The sequence below is a fragment of the Gracilinanus agilis genome, chromosome 2 (genome assembly GCF_016433145.1).
Source record: "Gracilinanus agilis isolate LMUSP501 chromosome 2, AgileGrace, whole genome shotgun sequence".
NCBI lineage: Eukaryota > Metazoa > Chordata > Mammalia > Didelphimorphia > Didelphidae > Gracilinanus > Gracilinanus agilis.
The window spans coordinates 338,710,380-338,735,124 of record NC_058131.1 but is presented as its reverse complement, the minus strand read 5'-3'; the positions used below and the strand labels follow the sequence as shown (position 1 = coordinate 338,735,124).

The window sequence follows — 24,745 nt, the reverse complement described above, 5'->3', positions numbered from 1 at the left end:
TCTCCGGGTTGATTACACTGAGAGTAAGGTTTGATTATTACCTCTTTATGCTCTCTTCCTCTCCTTCTTATAATAGTATTTGTCCCCTCTCTCTCCCATGCCCTCTTTGTGTGTAATAGAATATTCTATTTTCTTATTCGCTCAAGTTTCTCTTGGTGACCCCTGCTATTCTCCCCCTTTTCCCCATCCCCCATGCCATCTTAGATTATTTAGTGTTCCACCCTCACCCTGTTAATTATTCTTCTGATTACTATAATAGTGAATATTATAATAGTGAATAGAGTTCACTACAGAGAATTATACATAATATTTCTCTACAAAGGAATACAGATAATTAGATCTCACTGAGGCCCTTAAAAAGGCAAATTTAAAAATTATAAGTTTTCTTTCTTTCCCCTCTGTATCTTATTTACCTTTTCAGGTTTCTCTCGATTTTTGTGGTTGGATATCAAACTTTCCATTTAGCCCCGGTCTTTTCTGTGCAAATACCTGGAATTCTTCAATTTTGTTGAATGCCCATACTTTCCCTTGGAAATATATAGTCAATTTTGATGGGTAGTTGATCCGTGGTTGCAGGCCCAGCTCTCTTGCCTTTCTGAATATTGTATTCCACGCCTTGCGGTCTTTTAGTGTTGAGGCTGCCAGATCCTGTGTGATCCTGATTGGTGCTCCTTGATATTTGAATTGTTTCTTTCTGGCTTCTTGTAAGATTTTTTCTTTTGCTTGGAAACTCTTGAATTTTGCAATGATGTTTCTTGGTGTTTTCCTTTCTTGATCGAATGCCGCAGGTGTTCTATGAATCCTTTCAATGTCTATATTGCCCTCTTGTTGTATGACTTCAGGGCAATTTTGCTGAATTATTTCTGTTAGTATAGAGTCCAGGTTTTTATTAATTTCTGGTTTTTCTGGAAGACCAATTATTCTCAAATTGTCTCTTCTAGACCGGTTTTCTTGGTCTGTCACTCTCTCATTGAGATATTTCATGTTTCCTTCTATTTTTTCAGTCTTTTGGCTTTGTTTTATTTGTTCTTGTTGTCTTGAGAGATCATTAGTTTCTACTTGCTCAATTCTAGCCTTTAGGGATTGATTTTCGGCCATAATCTTCTGGTAATCGGCCATAATCTTTTGGTTTTCGGCCATAATCTTCTTGTTTTCAGCCATAATCTTCTGGTATTCCTTTTCAATCTGGTCATTTCTTGTGTTCAATTTGCTTATCAGTTCATTTGGTTTCTGAGCCTCGCTTTCCAGTTGCAAGATTCTACCTTTTAAGCTGTTATTTTCTTGCCACATCTCTTCCATTTTCCTCAAAATCTCAGATTTGAACTCTTCCATAGGTTGTGAGGAGTCTTCCTTATTTGGGGAGGGTCTGGATGGTTGTTTGTTCTCCTCCTCTGTTTGCTCGGTTGTCTGGATTTTCTCTGTGTAGAAGCTGTCGAGTGTTAAAGACTTCTTTTTTTTGTTATTATTCTTTCTCTTCTGAATTTCCTGTAACTGATTAGCCATCATTAGCCCAGCAGCTTCTCAGGTTTATCCTCGCTCTCAGTGTCTGTCTGAGATCTATTGGCTCCTGAGGACTGAGTTCTAGTTTTTTCCAAGGTCAAGCCCCCTGGTGGATTCCCTTGCTTGAACCTCTGCAGGAGGTTTCTTTACAAGTCTCAGGGAGCTACTTCCACAGTCGTATACCCGTCTGCACTGGTTCCCCACTTAGGCTTTAGTTCCTGGTTGTGTTTGCCTCCACCCACGCCCACGCCTCTGCTCAGCCGGCACCCACGCCTCTGCTCAGCCGTAGCTCCGCTCCCAGCGTCCGCTCCCGCGCACGCGCGCTCAGATTTCGCCTGCGTTCTTGACTTAATGGGGTCCTAAGTCTTGCTGCTCTCAGGAACAGGTCCTGGAGCTGCTGATGACTCGATGGGTGCCCCAAGCTTGCTCTATTTCTTTTTAGCTGGGTTCAGAGCTATAGGTGAGTGTGGAGGGGGTGGGGGTGGGGCGGTTGCTCAGCTCGCACTTGAGTGAGAGCCCTTTTTAGCTTGGAAATGTCTCGATTCCACGTACCTTCCACGCTGTGCCCTGTTGTGGGGTTCCTCCGTTCGTCTGGACTTGTTTTTATGTCCCCTTGAGGAGTTTTGTGTGTTTCGGTCAGGAGAGGTTTAGAGCTGCTTCTTACTCTGCCGCCATCTTAACCCGGAAAACTGGTCATTTATTTTTAAGGCAGGAAATAGACCAGATTACCAAGCCTGGAGTATAAAGCAATATTAAAGGTTTGGAGGGATCCGATTCAGGAAATAGAGGTGGTAGAGGCCAAAACATGAAATGCAGTTTGGAAGAAAGAACTCAAGGAGAACATAGAAGAATTTTTTAAACGTTAGGATTAAGAGATAGGTGAAAGAAAAGATTGTGTCCTTGGCAAATTATAGAGGAAATAACATAAAAGACAAAATTTTGCTGAGAATAAATAGCACAGGGATGGGATTCACAGAAATTAAGTTGTTGATAAGAAAGTAAACAAGATGAAAGGGTTTTTTATTTCAATAACAAAATTTCCACATAAGTTTTCCAAAGTTATATGATCCAAATTGTCTCCCTCCCTTCTTCCAGAGCTGGCAAGCAATTCAGTCTGAGTTGTACATGTATTACCCTGCAAAATATATTTCCATATTTAAAAAATGAAAGATTTTTTTAAAAATTAATTTGCTAATTTATACTAATATCTGTGGCCCTAATGACTCACCTCTTGTGGAATTTCAATTGTTTAGTTTATTGCAAGGCTTTTTTGAATTTTTAAAATTTTGAGGATACTCAAGAAGTAAAAAGTCTTTGTTTTAATAAATATGAACTCACAACTCATGCAGTATATTCTTCCCACCTTTTGTTCTGAATTAATAATTCCTTGATTCTTATAAACCAATCAGAATTCCTGAAGTGAGTCACAAGGATAGTTTATTAACCCATCTTGTCATCAGATCTAACTTCTTTGGTTTGTTGGGCAACTAAAGATAATGGGGGGAAAAACTTAAGGTTGCCTCTGATTTGCATGGTACAAATATTATGGAAAAGGGTTTTCACATATTGCTACTTCAAAACTGTTCTTCTCAAAATAAGGAAAGAGATTTAGGACCATTTACTTCTACAGTTATGAACTGCTATAAACTTTTAAGTTACTGTACACTTTTAAAAATTTATCAAAATTGTTTTTTAATTCAGACTTATTTAATTGCTTTCTTCTATTACTATTTCTGTACCTGGTATGTGTTTCAGATTCTGAAGAATGCTGAGTCTTCCAAAAATGTTCAGCCACATTTCTTAGAATTTTTATTGTCTCTTGGCTGGTCAGTGGATATAGGCAAACACCCTGGTTGGACCGGACATATTTCAACAAGTTGGCCTATTAACAGTTACAATGATACAGATGTACCTGAACAAGGTAAAAACTTCATATTATTTGACTAAAAAAAAATTAAAATTTTGAGGCAAATTGCCTTTTTAAATTAAAACTTAGTAGTAATTATCTCATATTTCCTGTATTCTACCTAACTTCTATTATAAGAATTGCATAAACATTTCAATTTTCTTTGCTAAATTTTCAATATACCTGCCAGGGGTGGGGTGGGGAATGGAACCGAGAAATGTTGCTTATCTATTGAAAATAATAATAGCAAGAGAATATAGCATGTACAGACATATGTTTCAAAATATTAACCCTGGCCCCTAGAATCTGGTACTTTCCTTCTTCCCTCTTTCTTTTCTTTCCTTCCTTCCTTCTTTCCTTTCCTTCTTTCCAGGCTGTCTCCTTCCTTCTTTCCCTTCCTTCCTTTCTCCCTCTTTCCTTTCTTGCTCTCTCTTTCTCTCCTTCCTTCCTCTCCAGTAAAACAACAAGTATATCTTTTAATAATTTAGTTAATACTTCTGTCCCCTTACCTCCCTCCAGCTGTTGGAGTAAAGGCTCTACTAACTAGGGGTTAGTTACCAAATGAGAAAGTTGTTACAGAAGCTAATAATTTAGGTTTTATAATTGAAAAGAGACCCTTTTCTATAGTATTTATACTATGTTCTGACACAAAAATTGGTAATGAATAGACTTCTCTTTCTCCACTATATAATAATGCTGATTTATTTTGTTTTAGTGACTATATCAGATGTTATGAACCTAGATTGTTGGCATTCTGCTGAACTTGTATATGCCTTATAACAGCGATACTTGGTTTTTTGTTCCTAGAGGAAATAGTTCAATGTGAAGATACCGGAGCAAGTATTTTCAATGGACAGAAGAAGGTCTTGTATTATGCTGATGCCCTCACAGAAGTGGCTTTTGTTGTTCCTTCACCTGTGGAATCTTTAAGTAAGAACTTTTTCTGTATTCTCCTGCTTCTGTGCATTCCTGTATGTCTAACATCTAAAGCAGTTGTGTTTCCTATTAATTTCTTCTTAACCAAATTGTTTTTTATTAACCATCACTATAATTACTGTGTATCAGAAGTTTTTTACCCCTTACCTGTCTAACTCAGACTAAATAAACTGTATCTTTTTGTAACTCCTTATGATCAGTCCTTTTTTTTTTCATTTTTAATTATTTTACTTGAAGGCCCATTACACATTTTCCACATACATTCTTCAAGTTAATGGAGAGCTCAGAAAGTTTTTTGTTCTAATCCCTTGTTTTGGGGCTTGGAAAAACCTAGGCCTTTAGGAAAGGTGTCTTCTATAATGTCCTTAATGATTTCTAGGAATAGAAACTTCCCATTCTCTACTTGGTGGATTTATCCACCATCTCCATCTTCATAAGGTCATGCTTATTTCTCAGGTTTTTCCTTAGAAGAGATGCTGAATTCTTTGCCTTTTCTTCATTAGATCTTTTCCCAGCCTGGCCTCTGCTGTCCCACTGCACAGCTGACTCCTGTCTCCACAGTACTTCCTTCACCTCCCCTCAGCTCCTTTGCCTCCTCGGCTTTCTTCAGGAACTACCTCAAACCCTGCCTTCTGCTGGAAGCCTTTCCCTTCCCGAAGTAAAATTAACTTCCCTCTCTTCTGTATATATATATTTCCATTTTGTCTCCCTTTATTAGAATGTGAGCCCCTTGAGGTCAGAGACTATTAGCAGTTGGCACATAGTAAATGCTTAATCAGTGCTTAATATTGACTGGTTAACTTTATGAATCACCCCCAAGCTGTTTCTTCTCCAAGTTAGCATATTGGCCTTTGTACTGACTGAACTCAGTGCCTGAAGCACATTCCATCCTTGCCTCTATCCTTTAGGATCTCTGATTTCCTTCAAAGTTTTGGCTCAAGTACTGCCTTTCTTATGAAGTCTTTTCTGATCCTTCTAGCATATAGTATTGTCTCCCCCACCTCTCAGTGTCTGGTATCTTATATGTATTTCTATATTTATAACATACTGATTTTATCTAGCTAGGTTGGAAGCTCTTGAGTGTGAGCACTTTCATTTTTTTGCCTTGGGTAGATGCTTAATAAATGCTTTTGAATTGATAGTAGGTTTCTACAGTGTGCCATGTACTGAGGATATAAAGAAAAGCAAAACATTCCTTCAGAGAGTTCACAGTTGAATTGGGAGCATGTAAATAATTATGTTTAATATATAATAAAACCTATATACAGGATGGATTGGAAATAGTCAACTGGAAGAAGTCACTAGAATTAAGGGAAATTGGAAAAGGCCTCTCGTGGACGGTGGAATTTTAGCTGGGAACTGAAGTAATCCAGGGAGCCAGGAGATAGAGATGAAGAGGGAGAGCATTCCAGGCATGGGAGACAGACAGAAAAAAAAATGTCCCATGTTGGAAGATGATGGGCCTTGTTAGGAGAACAACAAGGAAGCCTATGTCACTGGATTGAAGAGAATGTGGGGAAAGGGTATTATGAGGTATAAAAATGCATTATGAAGGGTTTTAGATGCCAGAAGATTTTATATTTGATCCTAGAGGTAATAAGGCACCACTGGAATTTAAGGAAGGAAAAAGGTGACATGGCCAAAACTGTATTAGCATTGATAATTGACTACATGGGAACTGATAAAATCATCAAGTGAGAGAGTATAGAGGGAGAAAAGAAGAGATAAAAAGAACACTGGATTTGGGGTCAGAAGCCTAGGATTCAAACTCTACCCTCTGCCACTTACTAAACAAGGTGCCCTTGGACAAGCCATCTGCCTTGTATGCCTTAGTTTTCTCCTCTTAAAATGGAAGTGTCTTCTTGGCCTACCTGAAAGGGTTGCTGTGAGAATTAAATGAGATGATGTATAAAGAAATTTATAAAGCTTAAACCATTATTATAATTATTAGATTTTGTCTCACATTTATCTGGTCATTACATTTACCTGATCATTTCCTATGTTAGCCTCATTGTCCCATCAGATTGTTCCTTGAAGACAAAATGACGAGGGTCCTTCCAACTGTTAAAATTCTGGGTCACACACTTTTGTGTTCGTCTCCTAGCATAGTTACCTGGCATAGTGGAGCTCCTCATTAAATGTGAATTTATTGAATTCATATTCACATATTGTAGAATTATATGGATATCAGTGTGTTAGCCTAGCATTTCTGAATATATCTGATATTTTATAGTGAACATTTAAACAGTAAAGTTTTTGAAATAAGATTTTGGGTTTTCTTTTCAATTCAATACTTTACTAAATGCCTACCAGTAATGTGCAGGAAACTATGCTAGGCACTGAGGAGAAAAGGACATAAAAACTAAACAGTCTCAGCTTTTGAGAAGCTTGCATTTTATTGAAATTCTGAGCTTCCTCTTCTACAGACCCATTTAAAATATTTTCCAAAAATAATGAATAAATGGGCATTTTTAAAGATATTGTCTTGGGGGAGGTTAAGTTCATGTAGTCATTGGCAGAGGTAATTCTTAACTCTTTTCTTTCAAGAAATGAACAGATTTATCTTATTATTGTTATTGTTATATTTCACAGCTGATTCACTGGAAAGCAACATCTCAGACCCAGAAAGTGATTCAAATATGGACCTTCTACCTGGAATACTCAAACAGCCAGCACTTACACTTGAACTTTTCCCTAATCATACAGACAATCTTAATTCCTCACAGAAGGTAAAGCAATGTATTAATGTATTTTCAAATACTTTTAGGGAAGCATAAGCACTTGTGGAATTATAATTAATGTGGTGGCACTATCCTTTTTATCAAATCCCTCATACTTCCCTGTCTTCATTCTATAGCATACATTTTCCTTCATGGTTTACAGCACTATAAGTGTTTTATGCATAAGAGTAATCATATATTTGCTTATGAGTACATTCGGCCCTCTCCTAATTATGCCTTGAGTGGGAGCCTTTATATTTAAATCTCTCTAATGTATTTATGTATTACTTCATTATAGAGTTCATATCTGTATTTATGTCACCTCTTCCTAATAGACTCTAGGCTTCATAAGTGTAGGAACCACATTTTAACTAAATCCTAAGCATTCAGCACAGTCTTCTGCACAAAGAAGAATGAATATTAACATGAATAGGTCCCATTAATAAATGGATCACTGTGTGATTGTACTTTACCAGTTAATCAAGGGGTAAATTCCTTTGAAATTCATTTTCTTTTCTCCCACTTAAAGTTAAGCCCTACTTCCCGCCTAAAGAAGTTGCCTCAGGGCCGGACTCTTCCACCATTAGGACCTGAGACCAAGGTCTCTGTTGTCTGGGTTGAACGTTATGATGATATAGGTAAGAGTATGAGATTTTTCTTTGTACTTCTAAATGTAACAATATAATATCAATAATAATGATTTAGGGAATTTTTTGGTTATATGCTTTAAAAGCTTCTGTTAAAGCACTCTTCCAATGCTTCCTGATGATGTGCCAGCTGGGAGAGGCTCAGAGCAGGGTGGGCCAGCCCTCCCAGAGCTGATGTCAAAGGATTTGGAGCAATATACCAAATTGTCTACTAAAATTGCACAGGGTTGTGTGTGATGGAGGGAGAATATAGATGTTTCCTTGAAGTCAGAAGATTTAAAGACATATGCCATAAAATATCAAGGAAATAGAAGATTTAAAGATATATGCCATAAAAATATCCAAAAAATGGAAAATCATATTAGAGTGGTTATAGGAAAGGCAAGTACACTAATACATTGTTGGTGGATCTTGTGAAATGATCTAATCTTTCTGGAAAGTGATTCAGAATTATGCTAATAAAGTCACTAAAGTATCCATACACACTCTTTCACTCAGAGATGCCCCTATGAAACATTCCTTTCAAGGAAGTCAACATTAGAATGAAAAATCTTATAGACATCAAAATACTTGTAAAAACACCTCATATAACAACAAAGAACTAGAAATCAGATACCAGTTGAGTAGGGAATAACTGAACAAATTATGATTCATAATTAGTGCTGTAAAAAGTGAAATTTGGGAAATGTATAAAACTACATTTCCCGTGATCCAACATGGTCCAACTGATTTCCGTCTCCCGACGTCTTGACGCAGGGGAGAGCTTAAATCTCGTGGGTTAGGAGGGAGTGCTCTCTTTTGCGAGTAGGCCATGGCCAGGAAACAGGAGACAAAATGGAGGCAGCAGTTTTGAATGCTTACAAGCGCGTGGTCTAATGATTTTATCTATCAGCATGGCTTTAATTAAAATACTAATTTATATATTTATACCAGCCTTTATCATTTTTCATATTTATAGTGCCAACTAGGTGGTGTAGAGACTAGAGTGTTCCCTCAGACCCCTGCTAGCATGTGTCTCCAGACAAGTCATTTGACCTCTACACCTCTATTCCTCATTTGTTAAATGAGGATAATAATAACACCTGCTGCACAGAGCTGTGAGGTTCAAATAATGAACACATACAAGACACTTGACCAGACTTAAAGTGCTCGTTACACTGCTATTTATTAATCCAAGAATGTAATAGGAATTATTATGCTGCCATAAAAAAAGATGAATATGAAGAATACAAAGAAGCTTGGGAAGATTTTTTTTTATTTGAACTGATACAAAGTGAAGTAAGCAGAATCAGGAAAACGATATGTATATGTAGTATATTCATGTAAAATGAAAGGGGAGAAAAAATCAAACTGAATACTGTGTAATTAATAACAATCAAGCTTGCCCCTCAAGGAGAGATGAGAAAAATATCCTTTTCCCTTTCTTTGTAGAGGCGAAAACTTTTTAGGGTGTCTAAAGTTACTTACTCTGACATGTTAGGTTAATGTGTTGGTAAGTTTTAATGAACTTTTTTCTCTTTTTTTCTTCATTATAAGGGATGACCCTCTAGATAAGAGAGGATTATATTTGGAAATTAAGGTGATGTGAGAACCAAACTTTTTAATTTTTTAAGGATCATCTTGCCACAATTGATGCTTCAGCTAAAACTGCTGCTCTGCATACTTCCCCGGTTCTTCATATCCCTATAAAAGAAAGAAGGGGAAAATTTTTCCACCTTTATCTCCTGGAACCTTTTTAAAAATAATTGATGCCTTTTGTTTTTTACATCACCTTCATTTTCATATATATCCCTTTTGCTCCCTCACCTTCCCAGTGAACTTTTCTTCGAAATAAAGATTAAAAAGGAAAAAAACTATTTAACATAACCAAGCAGCAGTCACCCCATCCGACAATGTATGGAAGACTGACTACACCCTTTTTGTTCCCCTGCCCCTCCAGCTTCTTCAGTGAAGGGAGGCAGGTTCACTTTCTCAACTCTTCTCTGGGGCCAAGCTTGGTAATTATAATTACACAGTGTTTGGTTTCGTTGTGTTCTTTCCATTTACATCGTCCTCAGTGTGTACATTGTTCTTAGTTCTACTTACCTCACTGTATCTGCATACATATCTATATCTATATCTATATCTATATCTATATATCTATATATATAAGCCTTTCCTGGGATCTCTTTTTATGAATCTCTCTTCTTATAATAGCTGGGAGACAAGTCTCAATTTACTGTAACAAGTAGTCATGGTAGAGTTTAAAAGGTTAGGGAGTTTTTTCCTTTTTCATTTGTAACTGTAGATGATTTTCTCTTTAGAATTATATAAACCACATAAGAATTTAAACAGATGCATGTTGGGTCCCTTGAGCTCAGTTCTATTTCAGACCATGGCACCAAGGAATATTTTAAAAGATGCTTTTTGAAGGGCTAGCTAGGTAGGACAATGGATAGAGCAGTAGGCTTGGAGTCAGGAGAATCTGGGTTCAATTCTGGTCCCACATAACTTCCTAATTGTGTTACCCTGGCCAAGTCACTTAATTGTGTTTGCCTAACCCTTGCAGATCTTGCTCCTTGCTCTTTGAGATCCCAAAAGATTAGACTATCCCATCAATATTCCTGCCTTGAATATCCCATTTGAAGCCATGAATTAAAACTATCTTGACTTTGCTTTGGGAGAATCACAAGAGGGTTTATTGTTTGGTTTGAGGTTTTATACATTCTGTTACTGTGTGTTGTTTAAGAATCTAAGTTAAAACATGCTGATTTTTATTCAGTTTCAAGTAAGCAAACATATGTAGCAAAATCATAATTGTGATCAAATGGTGATTTTTTCCTAGAAAACTTTCCCCTTTCTGACCTGATGTCAGAGATCAGCACTGGTGTAGAAATGACCTTAAACAGTAGCACTTCTCTGAGGTAGGTCCTGCTCCCTCCCTGAGCACCATTCCTTTCTTCTGCCTCCCAACACTCCCATGCTGCAGTGCTTTGCAGGGGAGAGTGCTAATTATGTTAATGGCAAAATCTGGATATCATGTGGGTAAAAGGTCATCCTTTTGCGGGGGTGGGGTTTTACTTTGGAAGTATGTTTTGTCCAAATCCCTTCACTTCATATCAGTCTGGCTCATCCTGCTGAGAGAAGAAAATTAACCTGTCCTGCCAAGAAAAATCTTGAACCTAATATTGGTAACATGACGACATTTAATAGGTGTGATCTTGAAAATGTTGCTATAAATTAAATGTAAATCAGACTATTTTAAACTTAGAGGAAAGAAACCCTACCAAGTGAAGATCCCTTCTGTCCCACAAATAACTGCCCCTTGTTTTTCTTTAGAGTTCACATTTTTTTAGGCTTTCTTCCAAGTAAGGTACCCCTTCATTGAGATGTCATTTTTCCCATGAAAATTAGGAACATATCTGGCCACTTTGACAGTCAAAAAACTCTTTCATGGGGAATCTAATATCTGGAGATGCTCCCCATGAAATATCGTGAAGTTCGTGTTTAGCACCTTCCCCTCCTCCCTCAAGATATTTCATCACTTGAGAGTGAGAGCACCTTCCCTGCCAGGTGGCTTCTTTTGTGTTTCCCCAATATTGGGTGCTGCACTTTCCCTTGAGCAGTTGGGGAGTTAAAACTACAGTTGTTTATTGAAACCTAATTATCTATCTGCTTCATTCCCATGAAGGGCCAGCTACTTTTTTTTTTTGTCTTACAGTGTTAATGGAAGAACTTTAAGACTAACCTCCTTTATTCCTTGTGAACCCTCATCCCCCAATTCTTTTTTTATACTTCTAAAGATAATCTCTCAGTTCTTTTTTGTCCAGCTGGAAAAACTGGAAATGGCAGCAAGTCATAGAAGGTTGTTTCCAGCAGGCCAGGGCCTTCTGCTCCTCTCCCAATCACTGCCTGTAAGCAGCTACCATCATTATGGAAAGATATCAACTCTTTTCTTTAAGCTTACTAGTAACACCCATATGTTTTCTCCAGTTTAAGAAGTCTGTTTGTTTATTTTCCTTCTCTCCCTTTTTAAGAACCACCACTGTTGAAAAAGAAGTTCCTGTCATTTTCATCCATCCTCTAAAAACTGGATTATTCAGAATAAAAATTCAAGGAGCTACTGGAAAGTTTAACATGGTCATCCCACTGGTAGATGGAATGATTGTCAGCAGGAGAGCACTTGGTAAGGTCTTTGAATACTGAGGATAAGGAATGATGAGTTATTTTACTATGGGATCCCATAGCATTTTAAAGTTCTTATGGGCCTCAGAAATACCAACTCAGACTATTCCTGTCTTCCCCATTCCCTTATCTTACAAAGAAAAAGCCAATCCAAGACACCCTGTGAAATTTGAAAAGGACTTGTTCAAGGTTCCAAAAGTTAGTTACTTGGTAAAAGTCAAAGCCAGAACTTGGTCTTAGGTCTTCTGACATCCCACCCCCCAATTCATTATTCTTTTCACTGCCTTTTTATAGACTGTAAAGTAGAAAGTGAGCATGCTGGACTGACAGCTGTAATTATTTTTTTACCACTGCTAATGACAAGGTAAAGTGAAAGTAGGGGTTTAAACTTTGCTTTTAAACTCTGAGTGAAAGTAAAATATAACTCTTCAAAAAGAGCAGCTGTACCCCACCTTGAGCTTGATCTGGAAAATGAGAAGATATTTTGATTTCATTACAGCCTTTTTAGTTTCTCTGTTCAGTGAATTTTGTCTCAGAAGTGCTTTATTTGGCCTTAAGAGGGCTGAAAATGGCACAGACAAAATTAAATCCTGCAAAGGTGCTTACAAAATAAAAGTAATGTTTTCACTCAATACCGATTGCACACACAGATGACTGATTTTTAACATTTGTTTAAAAATTCTTTTTGTTTTTAAGGTTTCTTAGTGAGGCAGACGGTAATAAACATTTGTAGAAGAAAGAGGCTAGAAAGTGATTCCTACAATCCTCCCCATGTGCGACGAAAACAGAAAATTGCAGATATTGTGAATAAATACAGAAATAAGCAGCTGGAGCCAGAATTTTATACTTCACTTTTCCAGGAGGTTGGACTCAAGAATTGCAATTCTTAAAACCAGTCCTCCAAAGACAATGATTAGATCAGAAATTGGTGGCTACCAGAGGGAACCATGGAAATGTTACTAGTATTGACTGGAGGAAAAAATATCACCACCAAAAAAAAAAGAAGAAGAAGAAGAAGAAGAAAAGCTTATCTTTCAATCACCGAAACAGAAGAGACACCATTATAAGTACAACTTACCTAAGAAGATTTTCTGCTTTCTGGTGAGAGGAGGTCTCCCAAACACAATCATAAACCCCTCAGCGGGGTGGTATAAATTTTATCCAATACAACTTTCTTTTTTAAAGTGACAGTTTTACTTAAATAGTACATTTTGGGAGAAACTGTAAACAGCTCTGATAAAATGCGTTCATCGAGAGAGGGGGAATAGCATAACACGGGTTATAAACTAGCATTTGGACATAATTTCACACAGCTCACTTTTCCAGGAGGTTCAGTACAAAATTGGTTCCTCTCCTAGAATCTCCAAAGACTGATTCCCCAAATCCAGAATTGCTTGTGCTGGAGAGAAAAGCAAGAAGAATTCTAACCTCTTATTCTACCATCAGCTTTACAGAAAGAAAAATCCATACATATCTCTTGTGCAGATTTTTTTTAAGTCTGACTTTCAAATATTCATTTTCATGTATCGAAAAGATAACAAATATGTCCATGTCACCCTCATTCTACTCATTTTTACAGAACATCTGTCTAAGAACAACCACTGGTTACCACAGAAGGAAACCATCAGTAGCATATCCAGAGTAGGGATCCTACTTTCTACATTCCTGGCAGTGGAGAAAAACACCAAGTGAAAAATTACATAAAATCAATGAAGCAGTCACTCAACCTGTGCCCAGTTCAGTGTAGCAGAAAGAAGAAAGGTGTTTGTAAAAACACTGGGAAAGGAGAATTGAAATGTTACAAAATTACTTGTTGGTTTCAATAAATTTCAGCTCACAACTACTGTTGAAAATGATTTGGCTTCAGATCTATCTTTATATCAGGACCCAACAGGAAAATGTATACTGAGAACATGTGATTAGGAATTTTGAAAGTTTGAACTAAATCGCACTGATGCAACTGTAGTGCAAAAAGTGATTTCCTGTTACCCAGGAATGTACCTGGCATCAGTAACCACATTATTGGGTTCCTAAAGAAAGTATTTCTGTTTGTCATTCATTCTGTGTTCTAAGCTTTGCTAATCTAAAGACATGCTACAAATTAAAATCCTTCCTGTGATTTTAGGCATTCCCCTTCAGCTGGACTTCTCCTTTTCTTCCCACAGTGAAGGTTATTTGGAAGAGCTAAAATATTCTTGTTGTGATTCCCTTAGCGCTGTAAGACAGTATTCCTCCTCTTTTCTTTCTTTTATTATTATTGAAGATTATTTTATTTTCAGGTATTTAAATGACCAATTTAGAGTCAGAGAAAATTGATCATACTTCTTTCCACTGAATTTTTTCACCTTTACATGAAACACAGTCATTAGATATTGTGTTCTAGTTGGTTTTATGTTTTAGCTTTTCCCACCTACCTTCCCCTGCTCAGGTCCAGATCATCTTCCTCAGTAAAGTATGTGATTTGCCATCTGCAGGCAGAGATATGAATTTGACAGCTTTTGTTTCTAAGTTTGCCCTTCAGGACCTTTTTTTTTTTTAAGTCTTTAACATCCAGGTTGTTTCTTTCTACTCACCTTGTTCCCCCCACCAATAATATAATAAAATTCTAATGACTGTTTCTTTCCTTTCAAGCCAAACTAGAATTAGACATTTCCAAATTACTAATGTAATGGGGGAAACAGGTGATCAGTTTGTTCCACCATGAAAATAAAATTACTGTTTCTGTGAAACCTTACAGGGCATCAGGGTTTGCACACTGCAAGGAAAAACTAGTCTTACCTTTTAGTTTAATCAGTCAAGAAGACTGTAGGACTGACATCTTTTTGAAATCCTAACATTTTAAAGTCATTGACTGACGTCGTGCTTATCCAATATTCTTCAATAAAACTTAATTTTAGCAAAAGTGTTGATGTCAGGAAAATCTGTATTCATAAAAAAGAAAATGTTCCTGACCTGACTTCCCTCTTGCTAACATTTCTGGCATTTCTGTGTAATGTCCCCTCTCTAGCAAATAAGCCATGCAGGACACCATGTTTGTGAAATGGGAGTTTTGTATGTTGTTAGTGGAAGGAAAATAGTGGGGCTCAGTGACCTTTAATCCCTGAAAATTGAAAAGCCCAAAATCTACATCTTGAGCAAAAATAGAAGTAAATTCTGCCTTAGGCCTTTGGGGGTCTCGGTGTTAGATCACATTACATGACCTCGAGGTGGGATCAAAGTAACTGCTCACAGCCACTGGGGAAGTGTCCATCGGAATCCCTAGATGTTTGCACAGTGTTGGTTTGAGTACATGATCGCTGCTCTTGCCCACTGTCTTTACTATATAAAAACCATTTTGGTTAATATGGCCTATGACAAGAATATTTAGTCCACTGATTAAATGGCATGGCCAGTGCATGTTCTCACTTGCCACATAAGAAGTCTTACTCTTCCATATAACTGAATTTTTCTGCATATGCTCAGCAACCACTTTTGAACATCAAAAGCTACTTTAGTTTACTTCATCTATAATGTATTTGTCTCAAATATATATTTAGTCACCATAAGTGACTTTGTTACAGGTAACTAATGGGCTGTTTGGCTTACAGTGGAGGATGAATGTGTTACAGAACAAAGGGTAGAAGTTACAGAATTTCATTTCAGTGTAACATACGTACACACACGTTTCTGAAGGTAAATTACTGTTATGATGTCTTCTGGAATAAACTGCCAGGTTTCTTCCATTGTTATTAGCAGTTCTGAAAATGAACAAGGATGAGTGATGGTCAGTTTTCTCATGCTTTAACATCTCTCTTGGCTACTTATCCTATTGGTCCATTTTATTTGCTCTTTCCTTCATATACCATTCACTCCATTATCCTCGTTTCCCCCGTGTAGACAGTATAATTATGCAATGTTTTTCTTTCTCCTCCCCTTTTAGTATTTTCTATTCTGAGGAGTTGTGTCCATCCATCTTCTCCACCAATCCCCTTTCAAGAAATGCACAGTAGTTAATAATGGTAAATAATGAATGTTGGCTATAGATTGGCCAGGATATGAGGCCTTCACAAACTGTTACCTCTTCTGCACTTGTTGGGAAGTACTTGCTGCTTTTCAAATACCCAAAAGCATCTGTATCACTTAATATTATTGGAAGGTTACATTTTGCTCAGAATGGTGAGTACAGCTGATCTGGATGGCAGAATATATAATTTTGTGCTTTTCACACTACGTACCTATCTGGTGATTAAATTTTTCCATTGAACTTAAAAAAACAATTTTAAGTCCCATTTAAGCACTGGATTATATCTTCCTAAAAGTTTTGTTTTATGCATTTAAAACCATCTCAAGTGCTTTCTGTCTTTAGAGAGCTGCTGCAAAGACAAATCTTAGGAAATAATATTTGTAGAACATTGAGTCAAACTGAGTTTCTCAGCAGATAGGTACATCTGCTTCACAAACAATACTTGCTCTCTTAAATTGTGTCCCTAAACTGATTTTCTTTATTAAATGGTTTTTAACAAAGGGTGTTGTTTGAAATTCCACATCTCAAGACTTGTCTCTAGAAGTGAATGGAGGGCATCTTTCTCAGGCTTTGTAGTTGTGGCTGACAGTGAGCAGTAGCCATTATTCGCTTGAAATCACAATACAATTTGTATGAACTTCTGTATGTTGCCAAGACATGATCTTTTTGTTGTTATTGTATTTTCTGTAAATATTTCTGGCACTAAGTTGTAAAGTAAAGACAACATGTAAATATGAAGATGTGAACTCTGTTTCCTCCTCTCTAGTATTTTATCTCTTTGTTAGAGAAGGCACAGAAGCTTGTTTGTATTTATGCCGATTTGTCCAGAAGAAACACATGGAATATTGAATGTAACACATTTAGTCAATTAAATTTTAAGGAGATTCTTATCTAATGCTCTGTGTGCTTTTGGTTAGAGGTTCGATCCTTCCAACTGAACTCTTTACATTCCTTGCTTGGACTCGGTGTGCACAGAAGCGTTTTGAGCTCATTTTTGTTCACTTTAAGCGGGATTTGTGGGCAACCCCCTTGAAGAACTGGAATTCCACAGCCAGGTTTTTGTGCTATCCATAGTAGAGTATCATGGAGTTCTCAAAATAATTCACCTTTAATTTACCTTTTTTTTTTAACCTTTGCTTTCTGTCTTAGAATTGATACTGTGTAATGATTCTGAGGCAGAAGAGTGGTAAAGGCTAGGCTACTGGGGTTAAGCTAGAAAGTTCCTTGAGTCAAATTAGAACCCAGGACCTCCCATCTCAAGACCTGGATCTCAATCAATCCACTGATCCACCTCCCCCTTAATTGACCTTTATGTTTAAAAATATGAATCCCATACCATTTTAGCACAAATGAGTGTCGTGTCCCAAAAAGGTGAGAACCACTTGTTTAGATGGCCCAGGATGAGTTATATTTGAGTTCTAGAATAGGAAATTGCCTATTGAACTGATTTTAGGTCTGGATAGAAGGAAAGAGGGCAGTTCTGAGCCACTAAAGTGATATTCTTAAAAGTGTAAGTCTGACCATGTCACATCCCACCCCCACTGATAAAACTCCACTGACTCCCTGTTGCCTCCAGCATCGAATACAGAATGCTATTTGGAGATCAAAGCCCTTCCTAATCCCCCTCCGACCTTTCCAGTCTTCTTCCACCTTATTTCCCACCACATGCTCTTCAATCCAGTGATGCTAGACTTCATGCTGTTCCCCAAACAAGATGCCCCATCCTCCAGCTCCTGGCATTCTCTCTGGCTTACGATGCTCCCCTCCTGACCTCCCTGGTTTCAATCAAGCCCCAACAAAACTCCCTTCTTTTTCTGGAAGGATTCCCCAGACTTCATGACTCCAATGTCTTCCCTCTGTTTTTGATCTACTTATGTATCCTGTAGAGAGCTTGCTTTGTCTCTATTTCCTTACCTTCTTGAGGACAGGGCTGGCCATTTGGCCCTTTTTGTGTCCCTAGCACTTAGCACATTGCCGGCAAAATTTAATGTATTAATTGATCATTGGAAAGTTTCCAGTTCTATATACCCAATCTATGAAGGGCAACGTGGGGGTCCAGAAATGTATCAACTATTTGCTGAATTCTTACAGGTAGCACAGTGAATAGAGCTCCAGGTCTGAGTTGGAAAGACCTGGGTTCAACTGTGGCCACTTCCTAGCTGTGTGACCCTGGGCAAGTCACTTAACCCCAGTTGCCTAGTCCTTGTCATTCTTCTGTCACAGAACTGATACTAAGACAGAAGATGAGGGTTTAAAAAAATGAAAGAAAGAAAGATGCAAAGAAGAATAAGAGACAGTCCCTGGGCCAGAGGGAAGCTGACAATCTAGCTTTTAGAGGTTTCTCGGTAGAGGGGGAAGACAAGCCACAGAAGATGAGGAGGCTTTAAAGGGAGCGCTACAACAAGGCAGGGGCAGGAGCCGCCTTCCCCACGACGGCTCTGTGATGCATCCGAGCCCAAGCCAGCAGGGAGAGAAGGGAGGGCAGAGGTTCTGGGTCAAAGAATCTGTTCCCTTGTTATGCGTGGAAACTGAAGGATAAAAATCAGGCCGGGCAGATCTCCTGCTTGCCCTGCTATGCTAACACTATAAGGTGACACAACCCAGCAGGTTCTACAAGTACTAGCCCACTTTACAGATCTGATTTGAAATATTCCTTGTAAGCCTGAGAGTCACTTTTCAAACTCCGATGGGCACAGACATTTTACACAAGCAGAAAGATGAGTCCTGGGGAGGGATGGGCCTGACCCAACGGCACACCCACACGGTCTGTGTCAGAGTCAGCCACTTAACTTCTGCCTGCCTCAGTTTCCCCAACCACAAAATGGGGCTAGTAATAACAGCTACCTCTCAGAATTGTTGTGGGGATTCCATGAGATATCTGTAACTGCTTAGCCCGGTGCCTGGCACATACTACCTAGGTACTTAATAAATGCTTGTCATCCCCCCAAACCCCCAGGTTTCTCTGGGCTTTGTTCATTGGTCCCTCAGAAGGGTCTGAATTGAAAGGAGTAGCAAAGTCAACCCATGCCCTACTGGGGATGCCTGATTGGAAAAAAAAAAAAAAAGAAGAAGAAGAAGAAAAAGAAGAAGAAGAAATAAAACAAAAGCAATCAATCAGCCTCTCCTAGAAAGTATGCAATAATGTAGAGCCTGCTGCCTCATAGAGCCATCCCAGACATTCAGAGGCAGCTCTTGAGTTTTCCTTACATTGAAATAGCAAATTCCACACGCGGCTCCTAATTCTGCCCAGCCTCAGTGAGCGATGATCCTTCAGTAATCTTGAGAGCAATTTTGAATCTAGGGATGTTGGGAGCCCTGAAGACCACTTGTGAGTGGATTCAATAGCCAACAAATTCCAATGAAAGCATGAGCAGATGGCCAGAAATTGGCTATTAAAGGGACAATTGGCCTCACTTCCCCTATTACATCTACTCAAAACACAACTCCCTTGTCTACTACTTCCAAGATGGTTCTCTGATTCTTCTCTCTCCATCCGGACATAGTTACCTCCCTAGTTCGATCCCTCAAAATCTCCCACCTGGACTATTGGAATAATCTTCAAAAGGATCTCCCTACTCCAACTCTTTTTAGTTTGCCAGTCCTTCCTCAACACAACTTCCAAAGTAATCTTCCTTTTTGAACTTTTAAAAATTATTTGATCTTTTTCCAATTATATGTAAAAAATGTTCAACATCCACTCTTTTAAATTTTGAGTTTCATATTCTCTCATTCCATTCTTCTCTTCTTTCTTTCTCTTCCCTCCTCATTGAGAACATAAGCAATTTGATATGTTATACCAGTACAGTCGTGTAAAATCCATTTCCATATTAGTCATAGTGTGAAAGAAAACTGACCAAAAAAAACCCACAAGAAAAACAAAGTTTAAAAAAAAGTATGCTTTGATCTCCAGTAATTCTTTCTCTGGAGATAGATAGCATTTTTCATCACAAATCCTTTGGAATTGTCTTAAATCGTTGTATTGCTAAGAATAACTAAGTCATTCACACAATTAATCATCATGCAATATCACTGTTATTTGTGTATAATGTGCTTCTGGTTCTGCTCACTTCACTTTGCATCAGTTCATATAAATTATTTCCAGGTCTTTCTGAAAGCATCTTACTTGTCATTTCTTATAGCACAATAGTTTTCCATTATAATCATATACTACGACTCATTCAAAATTTCTCCAATTGATGAGCATCTCCTCAATTTCCAATTCTTTGTCACCACAAAAAGAGTTGCTATAAATATTTTTGTATATTTTCCCCATATTTTTCTCTTTTTTTTGAATTATAGACCCAATAGTGGTATTACTGGATCAAAGGTTATGCATGGTTTTGTAACCCTTTGGGAAAAGTTCCAAGTTACCCTCCACAATGGTTAGATCCACCAACAATGTATCAGTGCCCCAATTTTGCCACATTCATCACCCCCAACATCTGTCATTTTCCTTTTCTGCCATATTAGCCAATCTGATAGGTTTGAGGAAGTATCTCAGAGTTGTTTTTACTTGCATATCTCTAATCAACTGTGATTTAGAGCATTTTTCATGTGACTTTTGATTTCTTCTTCTGAAAACTATCTGTTCACAGCCTTTTCTTGTATTCTTATAAATTTGACTCAGTATGTTTGAGAAATGAGGCCTTTATCAGAGAAACTTGCTGTAAAAAAAATTTCCCCCAATTTTCTGCTTTCCTTAAAATCTTGGCTGCGTTGGTTTGTATATACAATTGCCTTTTAATTTAATCAAAATTATCCATTTTCTATTCTGTAATGTTCTCAAAGTAATCTTCCTAAAGCACAGGTCTGACCACATCTCAGGTCTCTGGGCCTAGTTCTCAATCCACTAAGCCAACCAGCTGCCCCTCTTTCTAAATTTTTTACATATGCAAATGAAGAGTTTTTGAAGGTAATATTTTTGGCAACAAATCCACAAAAAAAGGGAAGCATTTCCAAATATCTATTTTCAAAATGGGCAGGGTATTAGCAGAGATACTTCTGCATTCCCCAAAATCCCAACTTCTCTGACCCAATCCCCAAATGATAGTCCTACATCTAGAATTGTTGCTAACTAAAGGGGAATATAGAAAGGCAATGTCCAAGGCAAATTGATGGGCTCCAGGGGCCAGCTCCTCTCAGAAGTCCAGGCTCCCTTCCGTGTTCCATCTCTCAGTTCCAAAAATGCCTGGCTTGCCCTGCTTCTTACAGCTTGGAGTAAGGAAGATCTGAATAAATATCCAGCCTCAGAAACATCCTAGCAGTGGGTCCTTGGGCAAGTCACTTAACCTCTCTTTGCTAATGGAGAAATAAATGGAAAACCACTCCTAAATCTTTGCCAAGAAAATCCCCTGGTCCATGGGATCATGAAGAGTTGGACCTGACTAAACAACAACAGCAACAACAAATTTTTAAAACGTTCTTTCTATACCACAACTTTCTTTCAAAAGAGGTGACTTTCTCATTAATTTTTTAGAATGTCATCTTTACCTTAAAGAGATAAATGATGTGCCTTGTTTTTATCCTTTACCTTCTGTCTTGGAATCAGTACTAAGTATTTTCAAAAAGGCACAGCTGGGGGGATGCTGAGAGGGTTCAGTGAATAGAGAGCCAGGTCCAGAGACAGGAGGTCCTGGGTTTAAATTTGGCCTCAGACACTTCCCCTTACTACTCTTCTGCCTTGGAACCAATATACAGTAGTGATTCTAAGATGGAAGATAAGGGTTTAAATTAAAAAAGAGCATAGCTGGGGCAACTAGATGGCTCAGTGAATAGAGGGCCAGGCTTGGAACCTGGAGATCCTAGGTTCCTATGTGACCTTAGACATTTCCCGACTTATGTGATCCTGGACAAGTCACTTAACCCCCATTGCCCAGCCCTTACCAGTCTTCTTTGGAACAAATACACAGTATTGATTCTAAGGTGGAAGGTGAGGGTTCAAAAAAAGAAAAAAAAAAAGAAGCTTCTAAATATTTATCATTGAATTTATCAACAAATCTAAAAGGACTAGATTGAGTATCTTTTAAGCATTGCTAAGGGAAAAAAATGTATTCTTTGTATTCAAAATGCTAAGCTTTTAAATGACTTCCTCATTGTGATGGTTGCCTATCCTTGGGTAAGGGAAGTTCTTTGGTCAATAATTCGATAACAGACCCATATTTCAGATGATCTTGTGAAGTCTGAATCTTTTTTGTCAGATGTCATCGATTTTAGTATTAGTATCCAGAGTTTCTCTGCAGGAATATATATATATTTAAAACCCTCACCTTCTGTCCATGCTAAGTATTGGTTCCAAGGCAGAATTCCTCCAACTTTCTTTGTTTGCTTTTAACCCATTGAGGTAGACATCAATCTATGAGTACCCAAACTGTAAAATGAATCTGGCGGTTGAGTTATCTAATTTTTTTTTTAAACCCTTACCTTCCATCTTGGAGTCATTACTGTGTATTGGCTCCAAGGCAGAAGAGTGGTAAGGGTAGGCAATGGGGGTCAAGTGACTTGCCCAGGGTCACATAGCTGGGAAGTGTCTAAGGTCAGATTTGAACCAAGGACCTCCCATCTCTAGGCCTGGCTCTCAATCCACTGAGCTACCCAGCTGCCCCCTTTGCTGTAATATTTTTAAGGCACGTGTCCATTTTGGAAGATTAGTTCCCTTAAAATTAGATAATCCGGGGGCCCCGTTCTGCAGATGGTGGCCCCAGGAGAACCCAAGACTCTCCTCCGTGGCATTCTGGGTACCTGAAGGGAAACAATGGCCTCAATGGGATGCAGCTGAAGGGTCCTATGTGCAATTAAACATTCTTTTTTTTTTTTTTTAAAGGGAACAGAAGAGAACAGAGAGTGGGGTTTGGAGGTGAACACAGGCCAGATTGGGTAGCTGATGTGCTGAATTTGGGATGGGCTTTTAAAAACCTAAGTGAGGACATATGCAATTTGCCAGACAATACTTTACCTTTTCCTTCTACATGGAAATGATCATAATGTCTGTCAAGTTCAAAATGATACCCAGCCCAGCCCCCAAGCTTAACTCAGTGGATGGAGAGACAGGTCCTGGGTTCAAATCTGACCTCAGACACTTCCTAGCTGTGTGACCCTGGGCAAGTCACTAGCCCCCCATTGCCTAACCCTTACCACTCTTTTACCTATTGGTTCTAAGACAGGTAAGGATTTAAAGAAAAATAAGGAAAACACCCTCCACACAAATAAATTAAGTTTTAAAATGATAATGACATGAATGCACAGGGAATCTCATCAACCAACTTAGATTCAAAATAGGTAAATACAAAGGATTGAAGTAAGGATCGGAAACTCAGAATGACTAGAAAACCATGGCATGAGACTGTAAAAATAGTGTTCGGAGCACAAAGCTTTAGATTGCGCTGAAGCTCATTTGTGTCAAGGGAAGCTACAGACCACAAAAGGGTTTTTATAATATGTCATAATATAACATATTACAATACAACATAATATTTCATTCTTCACATTTAAAAAATTAAATTTCCATATGAAGTGAAGTCATTGTCCAGAAAACCTGTTTTTCCCTGGCGAAAAGTAAAAATCAGAAATGAGCTTTTCTGTGAAGGTCAGTCAGCTCAGGATTCATGAGAAACTCCCTATAGCTGCCTCACAGTCCAGGATAAGATATACGGTGGAAAGTCCCAGAGCCCGGCTACTAGTCAAGATAGCTTCCAGACGATAAAAGTTTGCTTCAAGGTTATGTCTCAGTAATGAACATTATTTTCTTTGTATCTTGAACCTTATAAAAACTACATTGTAATTTCAGTTTGGGGCAGCTCTCAATAGGAAAGTTGTTTATTAATTTATTAATCAATAGTTTATTAATCAATATGTTTATTAAGTTTATTAATCAACAGATTAATAAATAAATATTGGTTCCACTAATTTGAACTTCTGGTGTCTGGACTCATTTTCTGAGGTAACTCACTTCACAAATGCAATGTAGAATAGAAAAGGAGAATCTATTATATTCAGCTTGCTGTTCCTTTTGAGTATATATTAAATTCAACAAGAAAATTTTAAAGCTTTCTTGTTTATGTTTCCTTCTGACCTTTTTTTAATGACCATCTTTTTTTTTTAAACTTACCTTCCGTCTTAGAATCAATACTGTGTATTGGTTCTAAGGCAGAAGAGTGGTAAGGGCTAGGCAATGGGGATCAAGTGACTTGCCCAGGGTCACATAGCTAGGAAGTGTCTGAGGCCAGATTTGAACCCAGGACCTCCTGTCTCTGGGCCTGGTTCTCAATCTGCTGAGTTGCCCCCTATTGTACATCTTTTTTAAATACTCAGTAACTTTTTTTTTTTGGGGGGGGGGGAGTAGAATCCTGTTGCTATTCTCCTCTCCCTCCAACCCTTCTCCTCATCCCAAGGAGGAAAAAAACAACAAACCCAAACAAACAGAAAAACAAAAAATTTTAACCAATATGCACAGTCAAGGACAAACATTTCTGAAAATGGATGTCCTAGTCTATACCTTGAGTGTGAACTTCACCAGGTGGGCAGCAAACTTCGGGAATCTAAGTTGGAATTCTTAACTCATCAAGGCTGTTTTTCCTCACAGTTTTATTACTCTATAAATTTTGATCTTCCCAGTTCCACTCACTTTTTCTCTTCATTTCATAAAAGCCTTCCCAGGTTTCTTGAAACTCTCCCTTTCATGGTTTCTTCTGGCGCAATCATTTTCCATTCCATTTATAAGACATCATTTGATCAGCCACTTCCAGAGTGGTGAGTGTTAATTACCCCTTTAGTATCCAATTGGCTATTACAAAAATAGCTGCTATGTCAGAAAAGCTGGAAAGATGTGCATGAACGGATGCTGAGTGAAATAAGCAGAACTGGGAGAACACTG

At 38.1% G+C, this 24,745-nt stretch overlaps 2 protein-coding genes across 3 annotated transcripts in view; one reads left to right on the top strand and one right to left on the bottom strand.

Annotated features, from left to right (window-relative positions):
- Window positions 1–13,729, top strand: part of RALGAPB (Ral GTPase activating protein non-catalytic subunit beta) — a 77,979-nt gene extending 64,250 nt beyond the window's left edge. For both annotated transcript variants that reach the window (XM_044664316.1, XM_044664314.1), the window contains exons 23-29: window positions 3,256–3,421; window positions 4,214–4,336; window positions 6,935–7,071; window positions 7,592–7,700; window positions 10,534–10,612; window positions 11,726–11,874; window positions 12,570–13,729. In XM_044664316.1, the coding sequence (XP_044520251.1) occupies window positions 3,256–3,421; window positions 4,214–4,336; window positions 6,935–7,071; window positions 7,592–7,700; window positions 10,534–10,612; window positions 11,726–11,874; window positions 12,570–12,763 (957 nt within the window). In that variant the 3' untranslated portion in view covers window positions 12,764–13,729. The remainder of the gene's footprint in view (window positions 1–3,255; window positions 3,422–4,213; window positions 4,337–6,934; window positions 7,072–7,591; window positions 7,701–10,533; window positions 10,613–11,725; window positions 11,875–12,569) is intronic.
- The window catches only part of RBL1 (RB transcriptional corepressor like 1), a 76,391-nt gene continuing 61,021 nt past the window's right edge, over window positions 9,376–24,745 (bottom strand). Inside the window, exon 23 of the mRNA XM_044664318.1 lies at window positions 9,376–9,392. The gene's annotated coding sequence lies outside the window, so the exon portion shown is untranslated. The remainder of the gene's footprint in view (window positions 9,393–24,745) is intronic.